General features: G+C 44.4%; 3 protein-coding genes and 2 non-coding genes across 5 annotated transcripts; 4 read left to right on the top strand and 1 right to left on the bottom strand.

Annotated features, from left to right (window-relative positions):
• Window positions 1-192: 192 nt before the first annotated feature.
• rtcb (RNA 2',3'-cyclic phosphate and 5'-OH ligase) lies at window positions 193-5,269 on the top strand. Its single transcript, XM_070929144.1, has 12 exons — window positions 193-348; window positions 1,372-1,450; window positions 1,527-1,594; window positions 1,668-1,767; window positions 2,095-2,251; window positions 2,377-2,533; window positions 2,678-2,837; window positions 3,126-3,301; window positions 3,466-3,654; window positions 3,736-3,846; window positions 4,047-4,166; window positions 4,372-5,269. Exons 1-12 carry the CDS (start codon window positions 256-258, stop codon window positions 4,477-4,479), a joined length of 1,518 nt encoding a protein of 505 aa, XP_070785245.1. The 5' UTR covers window positions 193-255; the 3' UTR covers window positions 4,480-5,269.
• A 2,842-nt stretch (window positions 5,270-8,111) lies between these two features.
• On the bottom strand, window positions 8,112-17,071 carry xpot (exportin, tRNA (nuclear export receptor for tRNAs)). Its single transcript, XM_070929121.1, has 24 exons — window positions 16,985-17,071; window positions 16,704-16,786; window positions 16,536-16,592; window positions 16,344-16,413; window positions 15,739-15,957; window positions 14,342-14,526; window positions 14,027-14,195; window positions 13,271-13,507; window positions 12,671-12,709; window positions 12,530-12,592; window positions 12,319-12,443; window positions 11,800-11,944; window positions 11,592-11,711; window positions 11,369-11,463; window positions 11,006-11,075; window positions 10,624-10,862; window positions 10,092-10,377; window positions 9,815-10,004; window positions 9,282-9,398; window positions 9,075-9,190; window positions 8,930-8,977; window positions 8,759-8,830; window positions 8,479-8,535; window positions 8,112-8,391 (listed from the first exon to the last, which is right to left on the bottom strand). The coding sequence occupies exons 1-24, from the start codon at window positions 17,069-17,071 to the stop codon at window positions 8,365-8,367; spliced, it is 2,916 nt and encodes a 971-aa protein (XP_070785222.1). The 3' UTR covers window positions 8,112-8,364.
• A 2,812-nt stretch (window positions 17,072-19,883) lies between these two features.
• On the top strand, window positions 19,884-23,280 carry rpl18a (ribosomal protein L18a). Its single transcript, XM_070928864.1, has 5 exons — window positions 19,884-19,930; window positions 20,818-20,997; window positions 22,082-22,211; window positions 22,774-22,883; window positions 23,137-23,280. Exons 1-5 carry the CDS (start codon window positions 19,913-19,915, stop codon window positions 23,227-23,229), a joined length of 531 nt encoding a protein of 176 aa, XP_070784965.1. The 5' UTR covers window positions 19,884-19,912; the 3' UTR covers window positions 23,230-23,280.
• On the top strand, window positions 20,610-20,741 carry LOC139305435 (small nucleolar RNA SNORA68). Its single transcript, XR_011599275.1, has one exon. It is a non-coding gene; the product is annotated as a small nucleolar RNA SNORA68 (small nucleolar RNA).
• LOC139305436 (small nucleolar RNA SNORA68) lies at window positions 21,407-21,538 on the top strand. Its single transcript, XR_011599276.1, has one exon. It is a non-coding gene; the product is annotated as a small nucleolar RNA SNORA68 (small nucleolar RNA).
• Window positions 23,281-26,307: the final 3,027 nt, after the last annotated feature.

Genomic DNA, 26,307 nt, shown 5'->3' with positions numbered 1-26,307 from the left:
TACGAATACAATGTTAGCTTTAACATACATTCCCTTATGAGTTCTGCAGTTGTAGCAAAACACTTTCACAGTCGACATTTTATTCTTTTCTTTTAAAAGTACATTTTTCATGAGTCATGCTTAATTAACAACCGCGTTTTACTGTCAAAACGTCAGCGGGCTTCCGTACCGCTCTGACTGTTGGCACTGGGCATCAGACAGCCGGTGAAACGCAGCATTAAATTCTGTTAAATTAAACCTTTTCCGATCAGAACAATGAGTCGAAATTATAACGATGAGCTGCAGTTTCTGGATAAGATCGGCACGAACTGCTGGAGGATTAAAAAGGGCTTCGTTCCCAACATGCAGGTGAGATTCTGGACACACTTTCAGCTGTTAGCGTGGCTAGCTGCTTAGCTCACGGAGCCACAGTTAACTATACAGCCAGTTAGCACATGTTGGCTAGTTATGTAGACTTTAGCCAGGCAGGGACTCCCTTCTGAAAATTTCATGTAGTCACAATAATCAATTAAATCATATCAGAAATCTGCCGCAACCGAAGTTAAAACCTGCTGACGTTGCTCAGTGATGCAACTATCAGCAATAAAATGTTAGCCGATTTAAAGGGTGGATCCTACTGATATGAGTCAATGTAAAATTCATCCAGTTGTAGTTTATATTGAGGATATATATGAACCGAAATTACAATTAACATGTTTTCTAATTGAAATCTGATATTGAGAGATTAAAACCCTGATACGTTTGAAAATAAAAATATAAACAAACACTTTGATTGGATCCCATAAATGTAGTTATTAAAAGATTTGAGACAAACAAAGAAAAATAAGTCGTGTTTTAAAGTAAGTAAATATTAGAAGATATTTTAATTTGTGCTGTGTGATGAAGCCAGAGACAGTTTTCCACCCTGAGAACATGGAGGTCAGTAATTTACTAACACATCAGGTGATATCTGTCAGCTGATGTTGTTAATATCAGCACTAATATTAAAATGAAGTTTGTTGTTGCACCAGGTAGATAATGTGGGTAAATCATTTGTCAGCTCATCATCTATTGCTGTGTGTGTATTCATTTGATTAAACACACATACATTTACACATGTGAACACAAAAGTGAAAGAATGAAGGTCTTAAAACTGGATTTTGACACAGGGACCTTCTTCAAGATCAGGAAATAAAGCAATTCAATTAATTAACACAGACGAATTGACTCTAACAGTAAGCTTGGAGCTTTTGGGGCCGTTGCCCACTTTGCACGGTTGGTAGTCCACCCTGCTGCTCATGTCACATGTTAAAAAGAATTTGGAGTAGAGAAATCAGTATTGTCTTTCTGTGCATCTCTAAAAGCATTAAAACAGTTGTCTTTCTCTCTCAGGTTGAAGGAAACTTCTACGTGAACGAGTCGCTGGAGAAACTGATGTTTGAGGAGCTTCGTAACGCCTGTCGAGGAGGAGGTCAGCGGCTCCCCTGATCTCTGTAACCCCTGAAGGCACCGCCACAGGTTTCACTGTACTTATTGTGTTTCTTCAGGTGTGGGCGGGTTCCTTCCGGCCATGAAACAAATCGGGAACGTGGCGGCGCTGCCTGGGATCGTACACGTGAGTGACGTCATGATGGGATGCTCTTTATAAACTCCTAAAGAAAATGAATCTGTATGTAATCGTTCCACAGAGGTCCATCGGCCTCCCAGACGTCCACTCTGGATATGGATTTGCGATCGGAAACATGGCGGCCTTCGACATGAACGACCCAGATGCTGTGGTGTCTCCAGGTGAGTTTCTTCAGTGCTTTGATTATTGATTGAAGTTGAAATGATTTTTAATACATACTGTCAGCACACCATCAAAGACACAACCAGGAAGTGACTTCAGAGCTGTGGTTTCTCTCTCATATCACACTTACTGGGAAAGATCATTGTCAGCAACTTATTGTTTAATGTCTGGGACTCTTTTGTTGATGTCAATGACTTTTAGTGTCATAAACGGACTCCATATTTCCTGTCATTTCTTGTTCCTTTACGGCTGAAACTGAGAAACATCTGAGCTGAGATCTGTTCGCGTCGCCTGACTCTATAATAAATCAGCACTCGTTCCTGCAGGCGGCGTCGGTTTCGACATAAACTGCGGCGTCCGTCTCCTGAGGACGAACCTGGACGAGGGAGACGTCCAGCCGGTGAAGGAGCAGCTGGCCCAGTCGCTGTTCGACCACATCCCAGTGGGAGTCGGATCCAAGGGGGTCATCCCCATGGGGGCCAAGTAAGAAGGACTCCAGGACTGAGTCTAGACCACGTAACAAACCTGCTCCACCTGTTTACCTGTGTGTGTGTGTGTGTGTGTGTGTGTGTGTGTGTGTGTGTGTGTGTGTGTGTGTGTGTGTTCAGGGACCTGGAGGAGGCTCTGGAGATGGGGGTGGACTGGTCTCTGAGGGAGGGCTACGCCTGGGCCGAGGACAAGGAGCACTGCGAGGAGTACGGCAGGATGCTGCAGGCCGACCCCAACAAAGTCTCCTCCAAGGCCAAGAAGAGAGGCCTGCCGCAGGTACGAGGGTCCCGATAACAAGGGACTCTGGTCTTTCAGTGAAGGTGGTTCAGGCACCACGAGGGGTCTCGAGACAGAAGATATGTGATATGTAATTATTCAGAAGCTCAGAAGACATCCTGTGTGTGTGTTTGTGTGTTGAAGCTCGGGACTCTGGGAGCAGGAAACCACTACGCTGAGATCCAGGTGGTGGATGAGATCTACAACGACTACGCCGCCAAGAAGATGGGCATCGACCACAAAGGTCAGGTGTGTGTGATGATCCACAGCGGCAGCAGAGGCCTCGGACACCAGGTCGCCACGGGTAGGAAGAACCACACACACACACACACACACACACACCTGGAGGACACCACTGTTTGTCTTTATTCAGCAGCTTTTAAACTGTCCTCATTCCACACGCGTGATGTCAGCACACACTGACGTCTCATGTAGGCAAGTTAATAAAGTATGACGCTGTTTAAGTGAAACTATTATTCTAGAACACAAAGATCATCGTTTTACTGTTTATATGCAGAAAAAGTCCTTTAAATAATTGAATAAATGATGACATAAGACATTTCACTTTAAATGTGGTGAACGTGGTTGACAGACGCTCTGGTTGCCATGGAGAAGGCGATGAAGAGGGACAAGATCACGGTGAACGACCGTCAGCTGGCGTGCGCTCGCATCACGTCACAGGAAGGACAGGACTACCTGAAGGGGATGGCTGCGGCAGGAAACTACGCCTGGGTCAACCGCTCGTCCATGACCTTCCTCACCAGACAGGTGAGCACACCTGCAGCGCCGGAGGACACCCGGGACCGGGTCTGCCTCAGGAAGCAGGACCGAACATTTAACAGCGTGTTGCCTTAACTTTGGAAGTGACTCTTTATTTGATGCTTTCTGTCCGAAACGCTTTGAGCTCTCATGACTGGGACTTGACTTCTCAGGCCTTCTCCAAAGTGTTTGCCACCACGCCGGACGACCTGGACATGCACGTCATCTACGACGTTTCTCACAACATCGCCAAAGTCGAAGAGCACATAGTGGACGGGAAGCAGAGGACTCTGCTGGTCCACCGCAAAGGATCCACCCGAGCTTTCCCCCCACACCACCCCCTCATCCCCGTAGACTACCAGGTGCAAAACTCCTCAGACTGTTTAACGAATGATTTCACGAGGATTTAAACCTGCTGGCTCACCGTTTGTTGTCGTCCTCAGCTCACAGGTCAGCCGGTGTTGATCGGAGGGACGATGGGAACCTGCAGTTACGTCCTCACGGGGACAGAACAAGGCATGACGGAAACGTTCGGCACCACCTGTCACGGAGCGGTACGAGTCTTTATCAGCTCACATCAGTCTGCAGGTTTTATTTCACAGTCAGTGTTTTGTGACGGTGGAAATGATCTCCAGCTTTAGTCCAAATGTATCGTACGTAGCCTCCATGACGAAGCTCATATTCACCGTAAATCTGATCTGAACGCTGGATGTTTGTTTCAGCACGTGAAATTATTTTCCGTTTGTCCTTTCAGGGTCGCGCTCTGTCTCGAGCGAAGTCCCGCAGGAACCTGGACTTCCAGGACGTCCTGGACAAACTGGCCGACAAGGGCATCGCCATCCGAGTGGCTTCACCCAAACTGGTCATGGAGGAGGTGAGGAAAATATCTTCTTTCAGTACGATGACTGTTAGTAGTTGAATATATAATACTTTGTTTTGTTTAAGTTAAGACATTCAAGAATAGAGTTTTTATTTCATTTGTGTGAATCGGTTACATGGCACTAAATATCTTCTGTATGTAGACGATCATCACTGTGATTGTTGTTTTGGTTTGTTTCTGAAGTTTTCTGTGTTTTCAGGCTCCTGAATCGTACAAAAACGTGACGGACGTCGTCAACACGTGTCACGACGCTGGAATCAGCAAGAAGGCGATCAAACTGAGGCCGATCGCTGTGATTAAAGGCTGAAGAACTACGTTTAAAGACAATTCACTCCACAGCAAAGGAAGTCATGACGCTAAAAACACTCAGACTCGAGTACACGGATCTTTAAAAGCAGAAGATGTTTGCTTCAGTTTTATTTTTGTTTTGGAATTCATTTACGTTGAAGAAAATGCAACTGAGCAGAGACAAAAAATGAGATTGAAAATTTTATTTCTTACCTGAAAAAGTGTAAAAATATTTTTGTTTTTGTCAAATCTGTGATCCAAATAAAGGTGATCACTGAATCTAATGTGATGTTCACCATTACAGTACTCTCGCTCTAAAACCAGTATCGTTTTCACTTCTTTATATACACTAAGCTAGTTTAGTCCAGTGGTTCCCAACCTAGGGGTCGGGCCCCTCCAAAGGGTCTCAAGACAAATCTGAGGGGTGGTGAGGTGATTAATGGGAGAGAAAGTTCTGATACACAAATCTGTTTTCAGGTTTTGGACTTTTCTCTAAGCTTTGATTTCAGTGAAAAGTGGTGGAAGTGATAACTGACGAGGAGACACTCGACTACACACTGATTTTATATCAGAGGTCACAAGAAAACTTTACACAATGACAAATCTTCATTTGCACAAAACTGTCAGAGAGATAGGAATAACAAGTACAATATTTCCCTCTGAAATGTCGTGGAGAAGAAACAGGCATGAAAAGACTCAAGTACTTCAAATGTGTACTGAAGTGCAGTACTTGATTAATGTACTTTTGTGAGGTGGAACAAACTTCTGTCAGTTCGGCTGTTGAGCAGCAAATAAAGCAGGAGGTTTGATATCATGATTAGTAAACACTTTATTGGTTCTAACAGAAAGTTTATCGCCATATCAAAAAAAATAAATCAACACATTTCACCATCAATGAACAAACAAATTTATTTGGCAAGTTTTTCTTAGATATGAGCAAACCTAAAATAAAAACAGGCTGCAGCAGCCTGAATATTCAACAACCATCTCATGAAGCCGGGTTTCGAGTGGTCATGCTCTTCCAAAATAATCTGATGTCTCAGTTTTTATTTGCCTCCTCCTTTTGAGCCGGCTGATCCTAGTTCAGTGAGCTAACACTACGACGGTACGATGAGGAACAGTCACACTGATATGACTTCAGGTGTTTGTGATATTATCGGACTTGGTTCCCATAACAGGTGAATGAAGTGCGGGTGAAGTGACCGAGTCCGCTGTGCGTCTGTGTTTCGTGATTTTAGTGTTGAAACAGATTAGCACGTGTACGGAGGTGAAACTGTGGCAAAACCGAAGAAAACGTTTGTCTTTGTGAGAGTGAGACGTTCAGATGGATGTCAGTCTCCTGTCTGTGTTTTAGAACAGAGGTCAGGACGTGGTTAGCCTAGCTTAGCAAAAAATAGTTCAGCAGTCCACCGTTTGGACAGAGCTAGGCTAGCTGTTTCCCCCTGCTTCCAGTCTTTGTGCTAAGCTAGGCTAAACCAATCTCTGTAGAGATAAAACGAAGATCCATCTTCTCTTTTCCTACATTTTCAGACAATTTACAAGAAGTGCAAAAATAAGATGCGTTTCAGAGCAGTTTTGTAACGTTAGCTTAATCTGTTGTGTCTCATCGCTAACGGCTAAAGGTTCCCTTATTAGCTTTTTCTGAAGTTTTAACTAGTAAGTGGACTTTGAGATAAGTTCTGTCAAACTACTGCGGGTCAAGACGTAAACTCACTTTTCAGCTTTCAGTTAATGTCAGATTTTGGTTTTGTTGCCTCAGAACAAAAGTTTTTTTAGATGCCATTTTAAATGTAATTCATCTCACACAGAGAAGTCAACCGAAGAGGACGCACACGAACCAAATTCATCCTGAAGTTTCTGGGAAAATATAAGAAATTTAAAGCCGAAGGAAAACTATATTAATCTAACTGTATTAGATCAACCAAAAGACAAGGAATGCACTGAACATCAAACTGATTTCAAACCGTGGAAACAGTAACTGAGATGCACAGCGAGACAGAACAAAGTGGGGCGTCACAATATCCAGAGGTTTGAAGAACAGAAACATCTGTACACAGTCCACGGCTGAGAAGTGGATTTGTGGTTTTTCACGTCAGCAGAATTGATGGGACAGTGTTTACAGTTAGATCTCGTCGTCTCACACTGATTGGTTTCGTTACTGGTTGACGGCTCCTTCACAGTATCGCTCGCAGGAAAGCGTTGCATAATCAATTAGTCATCATCCTGAATTGTCACAAATGCGGCAATATAAAATTCATCGATCTGCTTCTGTACACGAGCAAATTCATGTTTTTACACGAGCTGTACATGAACGATTCCTATGAACGAGTTTATGTAGTTGTATGGAAGCTCATTACTGCCAAGAAAAGAAAAAAGATAGATGAAATGTTAGGAATGACAAAAATAATACTCAAAATAAATCAAAATTATGACATTTTGAGTCAGAATTGTGACATTTCCCAGGTCAAAATTATATGTCTTATTCAAACATTTGACTTTACAATTATACGGTTTTCAGTCCTACCAAGTCAACATTTATAGGTACTAAATTATAATTATGAGATTTGCAAGGGTCAAATGATGAAATACTAAGTCAAAAATATGACAAAATAAGTTAACAATTTTGAGTCAATAGTATGATAAATAAAAACATGATCAATAACATTTATGAAATACTAATTGAAAATGGTGACTTCTTAGTAAACTGAAAGTGAAACTATGAAACTATGATTCACAAAGTCAAAATTCTGCATAATCCAGCAACAATTTACACGGTCAACATTATGATTAAGTCACAAATACGATAAATAAAATGATGACAAAATAATTAGATACTAACAGAAAATGTCACAATAGATTTACATGGTCAAATTTCTGACATAATGAGTCAACATTATGAGTAGTATGTCAGGTATGAGATACAATGAGTATTTTTATCATTTGTAACTTTTAATCCTTTTTCTTTATTTTCTGGCAGATTTGGGCTTCCATACTTAGTTTCCAGATGGGAATGAAGATTTTAAAAAAACTAAACCTAGGAACTTTATTTACATTTTTTAACATCTTATTCTCTTATTTACACTTTGTTCCTCCATTTTATGTTCATTTCCATCTGAAATAAAAACAGCCCCAAATATTCAGTCTTATTTCCAGGAAAGAAAAATATTCCATGGACCATTATTATCAATTTTATCATGAGGGGCTGCCGTAACTGAAAGATGAGTATCTACATCCCATCAGGTAACGAATGAGAAGACTGGCTGAGATAATACCGATAATATTTGCTTTTCAATCGAGAATTCAGGAAAATCTAAAGTGTGTGGGTGTTTGCAGGTCGAGCCGGGCTGTCAGCACTTAACGTTTCACTTCAAACTTAAAATCTACCTCCTCAACACATAAGAAAATAAATCAACGCCACATTTTCAATGAAAATAATACAATTCAGCCCTTTTTTTTGTCCATTCTGCGGCAGCAACATCCAAAAAAAACTCAAATCTAGCATGTTCTGAAATGTGGCTTCTACAGGTTTGACTAGAATAAAGCTATCGTTTCACAAACCGACCGGCGTTCAGATGGTTCGAGGATAATTACCAAATGTTTTCCAGATAGTGTCTTCTCCCACACTTTACAGCTAAAAGCCTTTTTCCACACGACTTTCCACAAAGTTCTCCATCATCAGTCGAGCTCCCCGTGGACAGCTCGTCTCGTCGGCGGCTGGAGGGATTTATCCGTCCACCGACCTTCTGTCCACGTCCCGACTTACACAGACTGGGCTTTGATACGCGTTCACTTTAAGTGCAAAAGCAGCTCCTATGCTAAGTTCCATTGTTTTGTTGTAAGTGGCGTGTACGACCACTTCCTGTGAAGTGTCCTTTCAGTCCCAGAGAACTTCCAGTTGTACTTCCTACAGCTTGGCTCGCTGAAAGAACGCCTGCAGGGACAGAAGGGAGAGACTCACCAGGTGATCAATGAGCTGAGGACCAGCCAGTCGCATTGATTACAATAAATACACTCGTACCTTAATGTAGTTTTTCAGGACTTTGACGTCTGGCTGCTGAATCACTTGACAAAGTTCCTGTAAGATCAAGTTCACGACATAAGAAACTGTAAGCAACACGCCTGAAGTAAAACGTCAGAAGTCGGCACGACGTCAGGTAGTTGGTTTACCTGACCAACAGTCCACCTGTACTACTTTACTGTACGTCTGTTATCGAGGTAGTGAGGCTTGGAGGTGGAGGTGTGGACCTTGTTGTTGTCTCGTGTTTACAGTTAAAGGAAATGCTTTAGGACCGTCTCACCTGTGAGATTTCAGGTGACACCTGAAGCGAGGGCAAATACTCCTGCTGCAAGAACTGGATGAACTCCGGCCCCTGAAACAAAAGATCATTCAACTGTTAACAATTCAGTTCCTCCTACATGTAATATAAGGAATATTTCAAGTTACTTTCATCAAGTAAAACGGTCGTTACCCTTTTGAGATGAATCATTTTCAGCGTGAGCGCACACTCTGACAGCGTCTGGAAAATCATTCATTTTAATCATTTCATTAATTCATTAGTTAATACATTGTCAGAATCTTGTGTTTGCAGGCTGGACTCTGGTAGAGAAACGTACCAGGACTGTCTGTGCGTCTGAGAGGTCAAAGGTCGGTTTGAGAGGAGCCAGGAAACATGCAGGAACGATGTGTTTGTAGATGAAGTCGGGGAAACCCACCATGCCGTCTTTACCTCCTGCAGGTTTGATCAGAAGACGACAAAACATAAAAACAGAGAAACACTGAAGCAGAAAAGAAAGCATCTACACCACAGTTTGGTTTCTCACCCCACAGCTCCACCAGCTTGGAGAGGATGATGAAGCAGGTTTTCTGAGCGATGGGGTCGGGGAAGTCCACGGCTCCCTGGATGATGGTGAAGACAACCCGCTCGATGTTCTCTGCTCCTGAAGACAAGAACACAACATTCACAAGATGGAAGCAACGCTTCATATTTTACTGATCAATCAAAGCTGGAATGTCTTATCAAAAGAGGAAAAACTGTTTCAACAGTTTCATCAGGTCTTTGAGAAGCAGGTGGAGGAGACAAGACTCCATTTAAAATTCTGCATAATTAGAAGTTACAGTCGATTAATAAATAATCGTATGGATGGTTTTCTATTAGAGGAACGATGTGTGGAAATCCTCTTCTTCTCTCTCATGTCTGTGCGGCCAGCAGCTGGTTAGCTTAGCTTAGCATAAAGACTGGAAACAGGGGGAAACAGCTAGCCTGGCTCTGTCCACAGGTAACAGAGGCAACCTCCTGCCGGCTCCACATGAACAAACCACAAACACACACCCACGGCATCCGTTTCTAACTCACCCTGATTGGCCATCACCTCGTTCATTCCACTTCCTGCGACGGTCTGGATGAAGGTGAAGTAGCTCCTCCTCAGCATCTGTTTCTCCAGAGCGGCCGCCTGGTCGTTGTCCTCCGCCGGCCGGGCCAACACCTCGAAGATGGCGAGCACCAGCGGCATGAAGACCTGCTGCAGGAAGGGAGACACCTGCCGCTGCCATGGCAACGGGAGAAGGAGCTCGTTAATCATCCTGTGGTCCTCATTAACAGTCGGTTCCTCATCACACTCCTGTCTCAGTACCTTGAACTTGGCGGTGATCTGGCTGATGAGCGGGATGAACTCCTGCAGATCTTTGGCCTCGCAGTCCTTCAGCATGTGTTCGGAGGCGGAGGGGATGAAGGGCAGCACCTCCTCCTCCAGGCAGATGATCATTCGGTGCAGGAAGGAGCGGACCGAGCTGCGCAGCACCCCCCGCTGGACGGGACAGCTCAGCGCAGGCAGGAAGGTCTGCAGACAGTCTCTGTAGACCTCCGTACAGCCGCACGTCTTCACCGTCTGCTTGTTGCTGAACGCCTTGCTGGTCCGACTGCAAACAGAGAAGACGAGGACGATGAGTTGAGCTGAGCAGGCACCCTTTAGATACTGTAGTGCTTGAATGGAAATAAACAGGCACAAGGGGACACACTGAAGACCTGCAACAGGCGAGGTGTTCTGTCCCACGTGTTTTTGGACATGTGGTTTCACAGCAGAAGTCTTCCTATCCACCACTATAAACTAACATCTCTGATCAGGTAAGACATGAACGTTGGACAGTTTGGATCAGAGTCCTGACCTGACGAATCCCACAGCGTGGCTCAGACAGTCGGCGAGGACGGCCTGTCGCTCCTCCTCCGTCTCCTGCGGCAGTTTGGTGAGCAGCAGGCGGAAAGCGTCCATCAGCGGCAGCAGCAGGCTCCTCATCAGCGCCTGCTTCCTCTCCACGGGACTCTCCCCGTTCACGATCAGGACGCCCGCCGTCTCAAACATGAATAGCTGGTCGTCACTGGTCAGCAGCGCCGGGAAGCCATTTTCCTGGACGGAAGGAAAACGCAAGTTGAGGGCTGATGTAGACATCAACAGACTGATTACAGCCATGGAGGACGGACAGAGACAGAGACACAAACAGAGACACAGACACAGACACAGCTTTGTGAATGATGAACATTGATACTTACAGGAGGAGCGAGTTCCAGCAGGTCCTGGATCCTGGTCAGGATGTCCTCAATAAAGGCATTCATGTGTTTACTGTTAACACAAAGTAGAGTCATTAAAACACATTCATTCTGTCACTACACACGATATCACAATATTTCTATCACATTAGTTTAAACTGTCTTATTGAATCAGACTTCAGGAACTACAAACAGCCCCCAAAGTATTCTTTTATCTGTTCTGCACAAATGATGGACAAAACATCTCATTATCAAGATACCACATTATCACCCAGACTGGAGGAAACTGCAGGACTGTTGGAAGGAGTTTCTGGTATTTTGTCCACCTGCTGGTTTCCACTCATGTCTAAATGAAGCTGGACTCACTGCAAAGTTTTGACGAATCTGGAGAAGAGGTAGGCCACTCTGCTGCGGACCTTTGGGCTGCTGTGTCTCAGTCCTCTTTGGTCCAGAAACGCCATCTGACAGCGAACACAACGCCGTCAGTTCGGTCACACAGAGGTCACATCTGATCTACTAACCTCATCGTTTGGTCATAAAATGGATTTTAACGTGTGGATTTTCTCATAACGGCTAAAACGTCACTCACCAAAACATTTGGGATGTGCTGAGGCTCCACGATGAAGAATTTATCGTATCGAACGACCGTTTCGAAAAACTCCAGCGACACTGAGCTGTGCTGGTAGCTGCTCACGCTGCAGGACACCAGCTGGGGGTTCACGAAGAAGAAAAACACTGAGCCGTGTAATGTCACCGCTTTAATGAGGTAGAAGTGTTAGTAGAGTCATGTGACTGACCGTCCTCATCATGTCCTGCAGGGCACTCGTCTTCGCCGTGTCTCCGGTGAAGTGAGCGCCGTGAGACGCCGGCAGCGCCTCGCCCAGCATGTACAGCAGCCTGATGGCCACCTCCACCTCCATGAACGGAGTCGTCTGCCAGTTCCTGCAAAACCGACGAGACACCAGAGGAAGGGAAGGTCTCAGTGCTTCATCACGACACCGCCGCGTTCTCAATATCGGAATCGTCTCCTTTCAGCTCAGATCGTTATTGATTTATTGATTTATTGATTACAAACTACAGATGGAACTTCATATCCACATGTTCGTTAGATGAAGCTGCAACTCTTTTTCTTGTTTGTTTGCTAACAACAAGACTTTGATTGTTGTTGGTACACTTAATTTTCATCTCCAGTTTACGACACCAGCTGCAGATATTATTAAGTTTTTATTAAACCGAATATATAACAAAGAATCCTAGAAGTTCATGCTGTCTGACTGGACCCTGGCATCCTGTCCTCTACATGATAAATGACTTACTGCATGGTGTTGGTGAAGACCCGGCGTACGGCCTCCAGCAGCAGCTCAGGAGAAACCTGAGCCAGACGGTCCAGCAGCATCTTCAGCTGCTTCCTGTACTCCACAAACATCGCCTCGTCTTCACCCTGACAAACAAAAGCAGAACATCTGGAACCGTCCAACGTTCTCAGAGCGGAACGGAGAACCGTCAGCAGAGAATACAGACGCTCACCTCGTTTTCAAAGTTGTACTCGTCGTCGTACGTCAGTTTCTTCATGACGGCCAGCATGATGGCCTGAGGGGAGACGGCAGCAGCGTTAATGTTTTTAACCTCAGACTGATGAGCAGATGTTTGACAGCAGCAAAGACTCACCTCGACGTTGGTTTTCTGCTGGTCGGTCAGTTGGGGAAGCTGCAACAGGAAGTACGTAGGTCAAAAATAAACATCATTTTCATCAACCAATGAATGTGCTGATTAGCTTACTGATCTATGGATTCATTATTTGGCTGAACAACCGAAACCCAAAGAGATTCAGTTTCCCGTCACATCGAACAAAGAGAAGCAGGAAATCCTCACGTTTGAGAAGCTGGAGGATTCAATCGTTTCAGCTTTACAACAACTGGTATTATATTAAAAACGATATTATCATGGAGGATGTGATACGGCACACCCAACACACAATAACACCCAACGCCACCTGATATTCATCCATCAGCGACTCAATGGACCTCGAGGTTTGTAGATGTTTTGTTTACAGTCACATAAAATAAAGAAAGAAACTGAGAATAATTATTAAAGATTATTAAAACAGATTCCAGTTTGTTTTCTGTCCATCAATTAATCCACTAGTTGTTTCCTGACACCCCCACAACCACACGCCTCTAAAATCCAATGACATTCCAGGACCTCCTTGGTTTTCCTTCTTCCTGACCTCCTGGACTCGGACTGGTCCAGGCGGAGCTCCCGGCTCACCTGTTTGAGGACGTGCAGGTATTCGTAGCAGAAGCCGACGATGTTGGCCGAGATGTCGTCGTCCTCGTGCACCAGCAGCTGCAGCAGCAGCGGCACTTTGGTCTCCATGGCCTGCAGCGTCTCCGCCGCGTCCTTCACGTTGCCGGTCTTGGCCAGTTTGGTCCAGCTCAGCACCAGACTCTGACCCATCCCGTTCACCAGCCGCGAGAACTTAGCCAGGAAGTCCACGTCCTCCTCCTGCCGGGACGGGAAGAGGGACATAAAACATTCTGCCATCCAGGAAGTGAGGAGAGGCAGGATGTGACCTTGTGGCCTCTGGGTGTGAATATAAACACGTGGTCCTAAAGTAAACCAGGACCTCTTATCTCTCATATCTGCACTGACCTACAGCGGCCGCCGACAAAACCAACAACCGCCCGCTGTTCTACTTTCTGTGCACAAAGACTAAGACATTCTCAACATGTCTGAAATGGATTTTATGTGAAGACAAGAAAACAGAAAGACATGATGTCCTCCTCCAAAACAACAACGTGATATTTTCAGCCCCATTTTCATCTAATTAGTCAAACCTGCAGCTATTGTTCTTTTGTTGGGTTAAAGTGTTTCATTGGGTCATATTCTCTCTTATTCTAACACTAGAGGAACAGTTCTGTTAATATCAAACATCATGACAACAGCTATGAACTTAAAGTGTGCAGAAAATGTGTTCAAGTCACCACCGATATTTAAAGCAGAGCTCTGGAGGCGGAATCGAACCTGTTCCACGTTGAAGAACCCGGCAGACTGCAGGACCTGGCACAGAGACTCCACCAGCTTGGTTTTATCTACAGGGTCCATTCCTTTGTTGACTATTTCAAACAGGCAGTCGCAGGCCTCCTCTCTGAGCTCCTCCACCGACATCTGACTCAGCAGCAGGTTCACAAACCTGGAGACAGGAGAGAACCACAGAGAGCTCTGGTGACTTCCTGCAGTCAGACCGCTTTTAATCAAAGCTCTTCACACCCTGAAAGACTGCGAGGCGTCAGCGCTCAGGTTCACCAGCCACACTGTATAAAGACACAAGAAACTGACCGGTCGTTGGCGATGAGGTTGAGCTCGATCCAGGACACGAAGGCTCCCACCACCTCCAGACACTGACAGGTGAGCTCTGGGTGGGAGTGCTGGTAGGTCTGCAGGATCTGGAACCAGGACTCCACCAGGTTGGGGATGCACTGCTCCCTCATGCTGTCTTTGATTAAGGTGTTTCTCCGCGTCTCCTGAAGGAAAGAGTCCATACGGTTAACCAGAGTCTGTCAGCTCAACATACAGCTTCTACAAGAATTCTGACGTTAACGTCTTTGAAATCACTGATTCAGGCTCACAGAGTTTCCATCACATGTTCACTATTCCTTCTGAACCAGCTGTCACTGCACAAACATCTTCGTTAGCTGTTGGTCGTCACATCAGGCCTCTTCTTCTTCAGCTTCTCCGTCTCTGATGCTGATTAAATCTCAACTTAACAATCTCATCACATTTTTTACGGTTTGAGTCAGCTAAACATGCTGAATATGTCTAAACAATTCAACACATGTGGAAATGAAAGTGTCCAATAATCAATACATATTTGTTGAAATGGATCTGTGTTCATCTTTAAAGTCATTCAAGTTTGAGACTTTTTAACTCTTCACAACAACATAACTAGTAAATGACTTTCTATTTAAACTTAATAAAAGACTTCTGACTCACTGAGTTACATTAAGCTGCTTTTGGGGTAAATTCTACTTGTTGGAGAAGTTTAAAGGCAGTATACTTTTTACTCTTTATACTGGACTATTCTGGTAATAAATTACTTAAATGATTAATCAATGATCAGAAGAGTTGGTGATTCATTTTCTGTTCATCAATTAACTGTTCCAGCAGTTACTCACTGCTCATGTAGTTACTTCTGTACTTCTACTCAAGCGACCACTTTACTTTTACTGGAGTCACATTAGTACAAAGCAACAGGACTGCGGCTGTTTTTCCTTTCATTAAACCGGAAAATTAAAGTATTTCCATTTTCTTATGTGCGTTTTTGTGCAAGTTCATCTTAAATAGGGATTTACTTGAATATTTACACATCAAATAGTTTGATGCAGAAACAAATCCTACTTCCCACAGCAGCGACTTATTTACTTTGTTTTACTGAAGGATAAAATTCATGATGCTTCCTTTAATTCTCATTAAATGTGTTTAACTTAAGAACACATCTTAAAGTGTTACGTAGAAAAACTAAGAAGGTTTAGTGCAACCAGAAAAATGAAAAGAGAAAGCTTATTTATTTTAGTTGATGACTTTTTCTCATTGAACAGCTGATTTCCACCCGCCGGGTCCAAAGAGACCTTCTGTACAACCAACTCTGAATTGAACTCATATTCAGCCTTTTCTGGCTTCAAACGATAAACTCCAGGATCCACGTGAAGCCTGTGAGGACGAGGAGTGCCTCTTACCTCCGTTGTGTGGAGGATGTCTCTGTCCACCACCTCGGCGTCGATGGCCATGAGCGTCCTCAGGTAGATGTCGACGCCGTGAGGGTTCAGACCCACCAGGGACAGGATGTCGAAGAAGAACTTGGGCCACATGGTCAGATACTCCATGATGAAGGTGAGGGCGAACACCTGAGCCGCCTTGTTCCTGATGAAGGGCTTCTCAGGCTGGGCGTTCATCAGCTGCAGTCAAGGAGGAGGGACGAAAAACCCATGAGCAGTCTGCAGGAGGTTCTCAGTCCCAGCAACAGGCAGAGGAAACTATAAACCGCTGTCAGTCATTCTGTTACGTTTATCAAGTATAGAAGTATTCAGCTTGACTTTACACTTCAAACCCTTCACATAAATACTGATATACTCTATTCTTGTTCTCAGTATCTTTAATGCACATTGGCTTTGTACATGAGCTTATTCTAACTACTCTATATACTTTATGACTTTATAATAAGCTGATCACATGTTTGTAAAAATTTAGAGGAGCAGAAGAATAAAATATCACAAGATGGAAATACTCAGGTGCAGTTTAGAACGTGTACTTGTACTTTCCACCACATCATGTGGTGCAGTACCTGACACTGGAGCCACTTCATCAGAGTCTCCCTGATGAGCTGCTGCTGAACTGCACTCAGACCAGCGTGTCTGCAACACAAACAAACAGTAAACAGGTTGAGATAATCCGTTCAGATGCAACTAATCCACGTCTCTACAGAGACGGTCACGAAACAGACCCTCCTCCTCCTCCTCCTCCTCCTCCTCCTCACCTGAACTTAATCTGATGCTCCAAAACTTGGAAGCAGAAGAACTTCACATGGTCATCACTGAAACAACAAACAGATAAAATAACATTAAATATCTGAAGAGGATCAAATCATTCTGTATCAAAGCAGATATGAAATATATAAAACCTGCGTCGTGGATCTGAAACTCACTTGTAAATCCCTTTAGCGAGGGCCTCTGCACACACCTCCCAGGCATCCTGGGACTCCTTCAGCTGCTCAAAGTATGCCATGGCCTGAAGACAGACAGACAGACAGACAGACAGCTACACACCTCTTCAACCCAACAAACAGTCTATTCAGACAGAATCACTGAAAACACCTGTGTGGGCCCTTTAATGTTATTAACAGCAACACCTGTGATGTGCCCACCATGACAAGTCAAACTGAACCCTCCCTGACTGGACCGCAGTGTAAACTCTGCAGGGTCTCACCCTCTGCCTGTAGCGGGCATCAGCGTTCGGGTTGAGCCCCAGCAGGGCCTGCTCGTCCATGACTGCAGCGACAGACTGGCAGGCCATTCGTGGGTTAGCTTTCCTCCAAGGCAGGTTCACTCCTCTCTGCTGCTGTCGGGCAGATCTCTCTCATCTGGTAAAAAGAAGGAGGAAACCTGCGGTGAGATTTACTGACACCATTCGTCTTTACTACTGCTGACAACACAAATGTAGGCATGAAGATAAATATCATACCGAGATGATACTGAATGTTAGAACATACGAGCCAAATATGATTCCTGAAGAATAAACAATCATTAGTCAAGTTAGTCACAACGAGATGACGTCATTAAAGAGCTCCAGTCGAAGCTCTGACGATGGAGAACCAGGTGGAGAACATGGTGTTGTGAGGAAGGTCACAGCCTCCTCATCGCTCCACACAGATCTGATGTGTCCAGCTCTTCACTTTCAGTCACAGCTTCATGAACGTCAGCATTTGTTCATCAAGTATGTTTCCGGTTTTATCACCAACAACTTCTCCACCACCTCAAATGTGATGTAATTATAGCCCCAGTTTAAGTCACAGTGTTACGCATCTGTTCCTCTAAAAGATAAAGACTCAGCGGTGTTTGAAACACCCTCCTGGTGCTGCTCAGAGGGGTGAAAAATATTTCATCCACTGCATGACAAAACACATTTTAAACCTGTTTCTCAAGTTGCAACTCCATTCCCCCCCCAGGTAACTACCTCCCAACATTTCTGTTACAAAAGAGAGTCAGAGCCTGAGAAACGGGTTAAAGCTCATCTTTAATCACCCAGTTAACAGATCATTGATTAATCCAGATGACACCAAGTCTTTGGAGGATCCTGGAGATACCTGTGGACCAGCGATAAGTTCAGTTTCAAAGATTTCCAGGTGTTTATCTTTCAGAAAAACAAATGTAATGATAATACATGAGAGGCACAACCTAGCGCCAATTCAAACTAACGTTACACCGCTGATGTAATTAGTGAAGACGGAGATAAGGCAGTGAAGGGACAGTGAGGGGACAGTGAGAGGACAGTGAGAGGACAGGCGGGCCGGTGGCCTTCTGTAACCTGCCGGATTAGCTCTGCATGACAATGTGGCATCCAGGTGAGCTGACTGACAGACAGGACCGATGTGTCAGCACCGGTTTGTGTTGACGGATGCCAGAAATACCTCAAACACAACGAATCAACACTGACAGCTGCTGTTTACTTTATACTGTATTCATGGAGGATGCAGAGGAGGAACACCAGCCTGACAGCTCAGCCACCATCACTGCCTACATGATGCAACGCAGCGTCAACACTTTTAGCCACCGTGTCCTATTTCTAATGTTAGCTCCACAAATAAAAACCCTCCACTGGACATTTTAGTCGTTAAACGGCGACATGGATGACCTGTGTGGAGGATGAAGATGCGACCTGCTAGCCGGGCCACTCCTCAAAAAGTTGACACCGCGGTGCTACAAGCTAACAACTTCACTCAAACACAAAATAGCTGACTGCTGCTAACTCAAGCTAGCGTTAGCCGACTAGCTTCTGAGCTCGACTGCTGTGGCAACCCTGGCCGTTTAACAATTAATAAAACCCCAGTCACCACCCGGGGGGCGTTCATTAACATGGACACCGGCAGTTTGGGAGGCAGTGCGAGCAGTTTTATTGTGTTTATATTCTTGTTTATCGCGGCTCGGTAACGCTCCCCGCGGATGTCTCGCTCGCCTCCCTCAATCACATCATCGCTGTGAAAATCTCACGATGACAAACTCTGCTAACGTTAGCTGTTTCTTATCAAAGCTAAGCCAGTAAAAACAAACGGCACGTCCTGGAGAGCTCACCTTAATGAAAACTTAACTCATCAACTGTTTTTTTCTTCCCTCCCGTCAACTCATCGCGGAGCCGCAGCGAGGTCTCCACAAATCAGTGGCACGTCGGTCGGACCCACACGACGGGAGCAGCGGTGCGGCGTGTCCGCTCAGTTAGCATCCGGGTCACAGACACAGGAAGAGGTTCACCCACAACGTCGGCGTGAAAGAATATTAATTATTAATTAATATAATACAATTTTTTTTTTATATTGCAGCAACAGTTGTGCGTGTTATTGGTGGTATATACGGTAAAGACTGTATTCACGCCGACAGATGTTTGCTGGTTGTTAGCTAATGTTAGCTTAATTCAAGAGGCTGAAGTTGGCTTCTGATTCGTAAGAAAGTTAACACACACACACACACACACACACACACACACACACACATTACCCCCCCCCCCCCCCCCCCACCAGGATATTTCTCAGCCTGTTTCTGTTGAAACGGCTACTAGACATATAAGTAAGCTCTGTTTGAAACTTTTTCACGTTTATAAAACCTTTATTTTATGCTCAAACAGGACAAAAGCTGACTTTTCTCTTCTATGTATTATTTAAAAAACCCCAAATCCATTTTAGGGGCTCCATATCATCCAGACCATGAAGCTAATTGAAGGCATATTTGTAGAAATAAGTCTTAAAAGAGTTTTAAAGGATTGGTCCCACATTTTGGGAAATACTTCCGCCTCAGTGGCTCCTGAAATGTCCCGGTTCGACCATGTAAAGCACTTTTTGAAAAGTGTATTATTACTATTCCTCAGTAATTAATATTACTCTAAATACGTGTGTTTGTGTTTTGTACAGTTTGGGGGTTTTGTGTATTTGTAAAGGCTCATATCTGTTCTTGTCTCTATAACAAATTATTAGCATTAGTGAGTGTTTTAGCTGTGAATATGAACCCATCTTCAGGACCGGTGAAGCCGTGTTGTGGCCCCGGTAGTCCCGGTAGTCCCGCCTCCTCCCGGTCCTCCGTCCATTTGACGTGAGGAGTCTCCGCCCTGCTGCTTCCTCTTTTACTGTGGCAGTGAGCGAGAGACACCATGAAGGCGTCCGGCACAGTACGTAAAACTCTTTATTTACCGATATCTGCTGACAACACACGGACTGTATGAAGCGATGTCGCCGTATAACGTCACGTTTGTCTGATTTGTGCATTAATATTCCAAAAAAGTCCAGATTTAAGTGTTAATTTGAGTCTTTTTCGTCCAGATGCTTCAGCGGCTAACTTACAACATGGCGTCCGCTGCACCATGTGGACGACGCTGGCTTGAAATAGGACGATGTGTGTTACAGAGAGCCATGTTTGAGATTAGAAATATTCATTAACAGTAGAAGACCAGTTACAGTTACCAATCCCAGCTTGATTATTAATAACTCGTATTAATCGTTTAACCCACCGTCATTTAGCTAACGCTAGCTCCATGGAAGCTAACGTTAGCTGCTGAAGTGTTTCCCGGTGCAGTGTGCTCTCAACGTGGGTTTTAATGCGGACACGTAGCTCAACATGGTCACAACAGTTCGCTCTAATCTTTATGTGATTTATGCGCGAAAATGAACAAGACTTGAACTCCTAAAGCACAAAGTTCACAGTGAAAACGTGTCCGGAGAAAAGTGGAGAACAAAACAAAAGTCTATTCCTTCACGTTTGAAGTGTACTAAGTTTCCACTAAATCCACATTTATGATTTAAATGTCCCTCCTGTTCATATTCTAGCACAACAACATTCACATCACTACTCGTGCACCCAAACCCAAACGTCATATCATTCAGTGGTATGAATTTTGTCTGGTGTGCAAACAGAAAACTGATCCTTGTCGCCTTTCTCTGACGCTGCTGTGCCTCTGAAAGTGAATTCAAGGGTCGACAGATCGTCCTGTAAACGCCTCATGTTGACTTCATGTGATGCACCTGTATCTTCGTGGCTCACACTTCTCTCTGGTTACAGCTTAGGGAGTACAAAGTCGTAGGGCGTCTGCTGCCCTCTGCCAAGAACCCTGCCCCTCCTCTCTACCGGATGAGGATCTTCGCCCCCAACCATGTTGTGGCCAAGTCCCGCTTCTGGTACTTCGTCTCCCAGCTGAGGAAGATGAAGAAGGCCTCCGGAGAGACCGTCTACTGTGGCCTGGTAGGTCCCTGAACCAGGCAGACTTCAGGTCTAGATCTAACGGTTTCACCGCTGTGGACTGCCTCTGATGCTCATCGTCATCCAGCCGGGAACATCTGACAGATTGAATTTAAAGTGCAGATTTTTCACTTAGTTTTTCAGGTCTCACCAAAATGTTTAACGACCTGCGACGTCGAGTATTTAAATCGTCTGCTCGTCCTGAGTTTGTCTCTGCGGCCTTCCTTGTGTATCTGTTGAGAGAGTACAATCAAATATCAGTGCTCTCTTCTTCCTCATTGGCTCACTTTTATATAACGTAAGGACAAATAATAACGTGTCCCCCTTTTAAAAGAAGTCTCAACTAAACCTACGTAGGATTTAAATGTCCCTCCTGTTCATATTCTAGCACAACAACATTCACATCACTACTCGTGCACCCAAACCCAAACGTCATATCATTCAGTGGTATGAATTTTGTCTGGTGTGCAAACAGAAAACTGATCCTTGTCGCCTTTCTCTGACGCTGCTGTGGCTTTGAAAGTGAATTCAAGGGTCGACAGATAACCCCTAACCCTTTTTAGATAATGTAAGAATGGAAATGAACTACAGTGTGGATCAGTGATGGCTGATACTGTCTGAGACGAGACCAGAGATTTGACCACCGTGTGAAGATGAAGACACATTTCCAGCCCTTCTGTCTGTTTTGGTGGAAACATTCAGCCCTGAACTTTGTCTGAGGGTTCAGGATTAATCTTAAGGTTTAAATTTGTCGTCTCCTTATTTATTTGTCATTCTTTAGGCACATCGCTGCCACCAAAATGATTTATTTCTCTGCTTTTTAATTTTGACGTGCTCCATAGAAACTGTGCAGAATCATTTCAGTGTTTAACCTGTTCAGATTGGTTCAAAGCGTTGGGATCCGTTGTTGCTCAGACTCGGGCATCGGACAGAGTCTCATAAGACTTCAAATATGTGTAAAATGTGATTATCTTCTAGTTTTCGGAGACCTGATGTTCACCATGTGGTAGACTTTCCTTTCAAGCTTTTTATTAGAATTTGAGTGTCTGGTGTCTGAATTAACTGACCTGTGGTTGCACTCGTTCAGGTCCACGAGAAGACCCCCCTGAAGGTGAAGAACTTTGGTATCTGGCTGCGTTACGACTCTCGTAGCGGCACCCACAACATGTACAGAGAGTACAGAGACCTGACCACCTCTGGAGCCGTCACTCAGTGCTGTGAGTATAAATACACAATACAAGTACACACAGACGGCATCCAACACCAGGTCACTGCAGGTAGAGAGACGGGGCGTCCAGTCAGTACCAGGCAGAGACACGTAGTGAGGAAAGACGGACCTTTTGGGGTTTTAGAGAGAAGAAGCAGAACAAGTTGAAACAGATGCCAGCTTTTCCACTCTGAGCTCAGGTGAGTCAGGTGAGCTCCGCCCACTACAGGAAAGGACTGAGGGGGAAACTGATAGTTACTGATCAGGTACTAATGTTTGCTGTGGTTTAATTAACGAGGTCCGATCACAGCAGCATTCAGAGTGAAAGTTAGATAATCGAGAATTAACTGGCAACTGCTTTGATAATCGGTTCATGTTTTTGAAGCCAACGTGTCAGAAAATCAGCTGCTTCCATCTGTTTAAATGTGATTTTCTGCTTTTGTCTGAACATGATGAATAAATGAAGTTTTTGTTTCGGATCTCTGCTCAGACAAAACACATAGTTGGTATTAAAGTTGATGTATAGATGACGGAGTTCAGTTGTTAATGTCTGGTGTCTTTGTGTCTGTCAGATCGTGATATGGGAGCTCGCCATCGTGCTCGCGCCCACTCCATCCAGATCATGAAGGTTCAGGTCATCGCTGCCAACAAGTGTCGCAGACCTGCCATCAAGCAGTTCCACGTGAGTCTCCAGACTGTTTCGTGTGTTCTGAACCGGTTGCTGTCAGCGGGTCTCTCTCTGGACTGCCTCCACATTTGTCAGCTCCAGTTTAAAAACCCGCCAGACAAAAAGCCAGATTCCTCTTCCAGATTTCTAGCTTCCATCTTCAAACCTGGCGGTTCTGAAACTGGCGACAGGCGATTTAATGACTGCAGATTTAAAATCAGTTTACATGTAAACCGCCTGACGCTGATCTTCTCTCTGACTCCTGCAGGACTCCAAGATCAAGTTCCCTCTGCCTCACAGGGTCCTGCGTCGCCAGCACAAACCCCGCTTCACCACCAAGAGACCAAACACCTTCTACTAAACGTCTTTTTCACTTTGTGCGGGAAAAAATAAAAACAATAGTCGGAACAGAGCTGTCTCATTTATTGTGATTTATTTACACACACACACACACACGCACACACACACACACACACACACAGTGATCACCTGTTAACGGATCAGGAGAAAGTCTAAAACGGGCTCAGTGAAGGTCTGTATTGTCAGTTCAGAGTTTTTACTTTGTGTGAATGAGTCTGTATTTAGTTTCTGACACAAGTTAAAACCACAATCACTAATGTTGAACAGGTTCATTTGGTGGTAATTTAAGTTTAATCAAGCAGCCTCGTGTCTGAGCATGCGGTCTCCTGAGACCCCCATCAGAGATTGATGATTACAAGTAAACATCTGGTGATTGAATCATTGAGTGGAGAATGTCCAGAGTGCTGAACACAAACAGAACAGATCAATAGAAAAGTTATTTTCCTGTTTGTTGAAAGCAGAAAACCTTCTCTTCTGAAGAGCAGTCTCACTGGATGGTATCATTTAATTAACAGATGACATATATTTACTAATCATCACTAATCATTTAACTGAAGCAGAGCTCTCATGTCTCCACCTTGATGTCTGGAGCTGTTGCAGCATCTGTCCACATGGTGGCAGCGTTCTCTAAGACATGAAGTTTTATTTTCCACTCCATTCAAACGTGTTCATATTCTGATTACTGACTTTATTTAAAGATGTTTGTAGTGAGACGTGCGGAGCTGCAGATTAATAAACTGCTTAATAATTAATTTATAAACTGTTTGATCATAGTTTCTGTAAATGTCTCAGTTAAAATATTCTGTCAAATCAGCCGATTAAATGCGTCATTTAAACAGTCAAACTGTTTTAAAGACTGCAGCTGAGAACTGTTTTCACGATTTATTAATCATTTATTCTTTCCCAGTTAATCAGTAATAAGTCAGTCCAGTGGTTCCCATCTGCGTTGGTTATAGCGCCATCATCAGGTCAAAGTTTTCAAAGACCAAATACCTGCAAAATCTCTGAGTTGTGAAATGCTGCTCGGACAAAACGAGACGTCTGAAGACATCACAAGTCTGATATTCTGATGGTTTACAGATCAAGTGATTAATCGATTATTAGAATGGCTAATGGCTGTAAACTTGTGCACAAACTCTTGTATTTGTGTAACTGAGTAACCTTGTGCAGGTTTCAGTGAGAGAGTGGAAGCTCATTATAATATGCTGTCTGGCTCGTTATCAGGCTGCATGCTGGGAGCAGGCCGGTGGTACAGTAGAGGAGGTGGAGGTGCTGCTGGGTTTGATGGGAGTTAACTGGGTGTGTGTGAAGGAGTGGGAGCAGTGGGTGGCTGCAGAAAAGACCTCACTCAGTGATGGAAAACATTCTTTTCGATGAGTCACAGTCATAAACATGTAAAATCATTACAAATACATGAAAAAGTCAAAGTCTGAGCTGACTTCACCCGGCGGTATGTGGAACTCACTCCAAACCAAACAGCAGAAAAATGGGACTCAAACTGGTGATTCTGATGGTTAATTAAATTCTAATATACAGCCGCATGTTTATGAGCCGGATCCAACTATTAGTGCTCGCTTAGCAGCAACATTTTCCATTATTTGTGAGCAGCTCTTTAAAGGGCACTTCTGACAGGAAGCAGGTTATAGCTTCAGAAATCAATTCCATACAAAGACGCTCAGTACATACTGCAGTACTTTTTACTGTGCGAATTAAAGGACTGTTTAGAAATACATTTAAACATTCTCAGGGTTTTTTGACTCCACAGAAAGTTAAAGTTCTTCCCAGCGGAGCTCATTGTGAACGCTATATCGCCAAGAAGTCAGAGGCCGTTAAATATAACTGGCTGTGCTTTCTGCCTGACAGAAATGTTTGAAATCCTGTAGACTTGGTGAAGAACAGGCCAGCTAATGGCTCTCACACACAGAGTGGCACAGAAAAGAACAGAGTAGATTTCATCAGTTTCTGATGGGAGTCTGGTGCCACAGGTACCAGAGACAGAACTCACAACAAACCCCGTTGTTTGCTTCGTGTGTCGTCGTCGGTGCTACTTGCAGCGTTTGTCTGTATTTGGTTGTAGTTTGTGTCTTTGAAGCATTTCTTCTAAATACTTTGTGATTTCAACTGAAGCTCCTCTGTCAGGACGTCATACTGATACAGCTTTTAATAAAACTCGTTGTCCTGGAATTGTCCCGTTAGCGACTGAGCTAATAAGTGAATAACTTACAATGAGCTAGCTAGTTAGCTTGGAGAGTTTTTCCCTCTTCGCTAACTCTTTATTGAATAAAATGAGAAAAAAAATATAGTAGAAAGAAGCTCAGAAAGATACTGCGACTGGCTAGCGCTAGCATATTCTTCATTTGCAAAGGTTAGCGGTTAGCTTGCAAGCTACAGACTGGATGGATTTAGCTGGCCTGTTGCACAGCTGAAAGTTTGGAAACAATAATATAATCACAATATGACAAAGGATGCCAGAAAAGGAGCACAAAGCAGACACACGGTAAATGATGATGAATGATTCCCTTTTATTGAAACGTCTCTCTCGGGGTTTTTAAGGAGCTCCAGATATCCTGGAAGAGTTTTCAGACTGAATGAATCTCTCAGCGGTTACACAAGTCAAGAGTCAGTCCCCAATGCCGCCACCACAGCGCCTCGAGAGCAGGTCTTATAATAACGCCACCTTCCACCTCCTCCACGTCCATCAGCACGGTGAAGCCGCTCCGTCCTCATCTCTACCTGCCAGCTGCTTCCTGCAGCCCTGACACTAAGAGCCTTTATGCCCTGTGGATCTTGTGGCTTGAGGCTTTGCCACTCGGTGCCCACGGAGAGTTCTTGGAAGGCCGATGATCCACAAAGCCTCCCGGCCGCCTCAAGCCTTCGGTCCCGGCCACAGAACGGTAAACCTGGCCGAGGCCGAGACCAGACTGCGGTCGGATCCAACCCTCGGAGCCGGAGTCGGGACTCCCCTCCTGTGTGAAGGAAGTTAACAGAGCTACATGAACCCCCCTCTGCACAAAGACATGATCAGACAGGACAACACGAAACCACTGATCCCTGATCAGTCTGCAGCAGCACAACAATG

The sequence above is a fragment of the Enoplosus armatus genome, chromosome 22, assembly GCF_043641665.1.
Source record: "Enoplosus armatus isolate fEnoArm2 chromosome 22, fEnoArm2.hap1, whole genome shotgun sequence".
Lineage (NCBI taxonomy): Eukaryota > Metazoa > Chordata > Actinopteri > Centrarchiformes > Enoplosidae > Enoplosus > Enoplosus armatus.
Note: the sequence above shows the minus strand (reverse complement) of the source record. Positions and strands in the feature narration are given on the sequence as shown.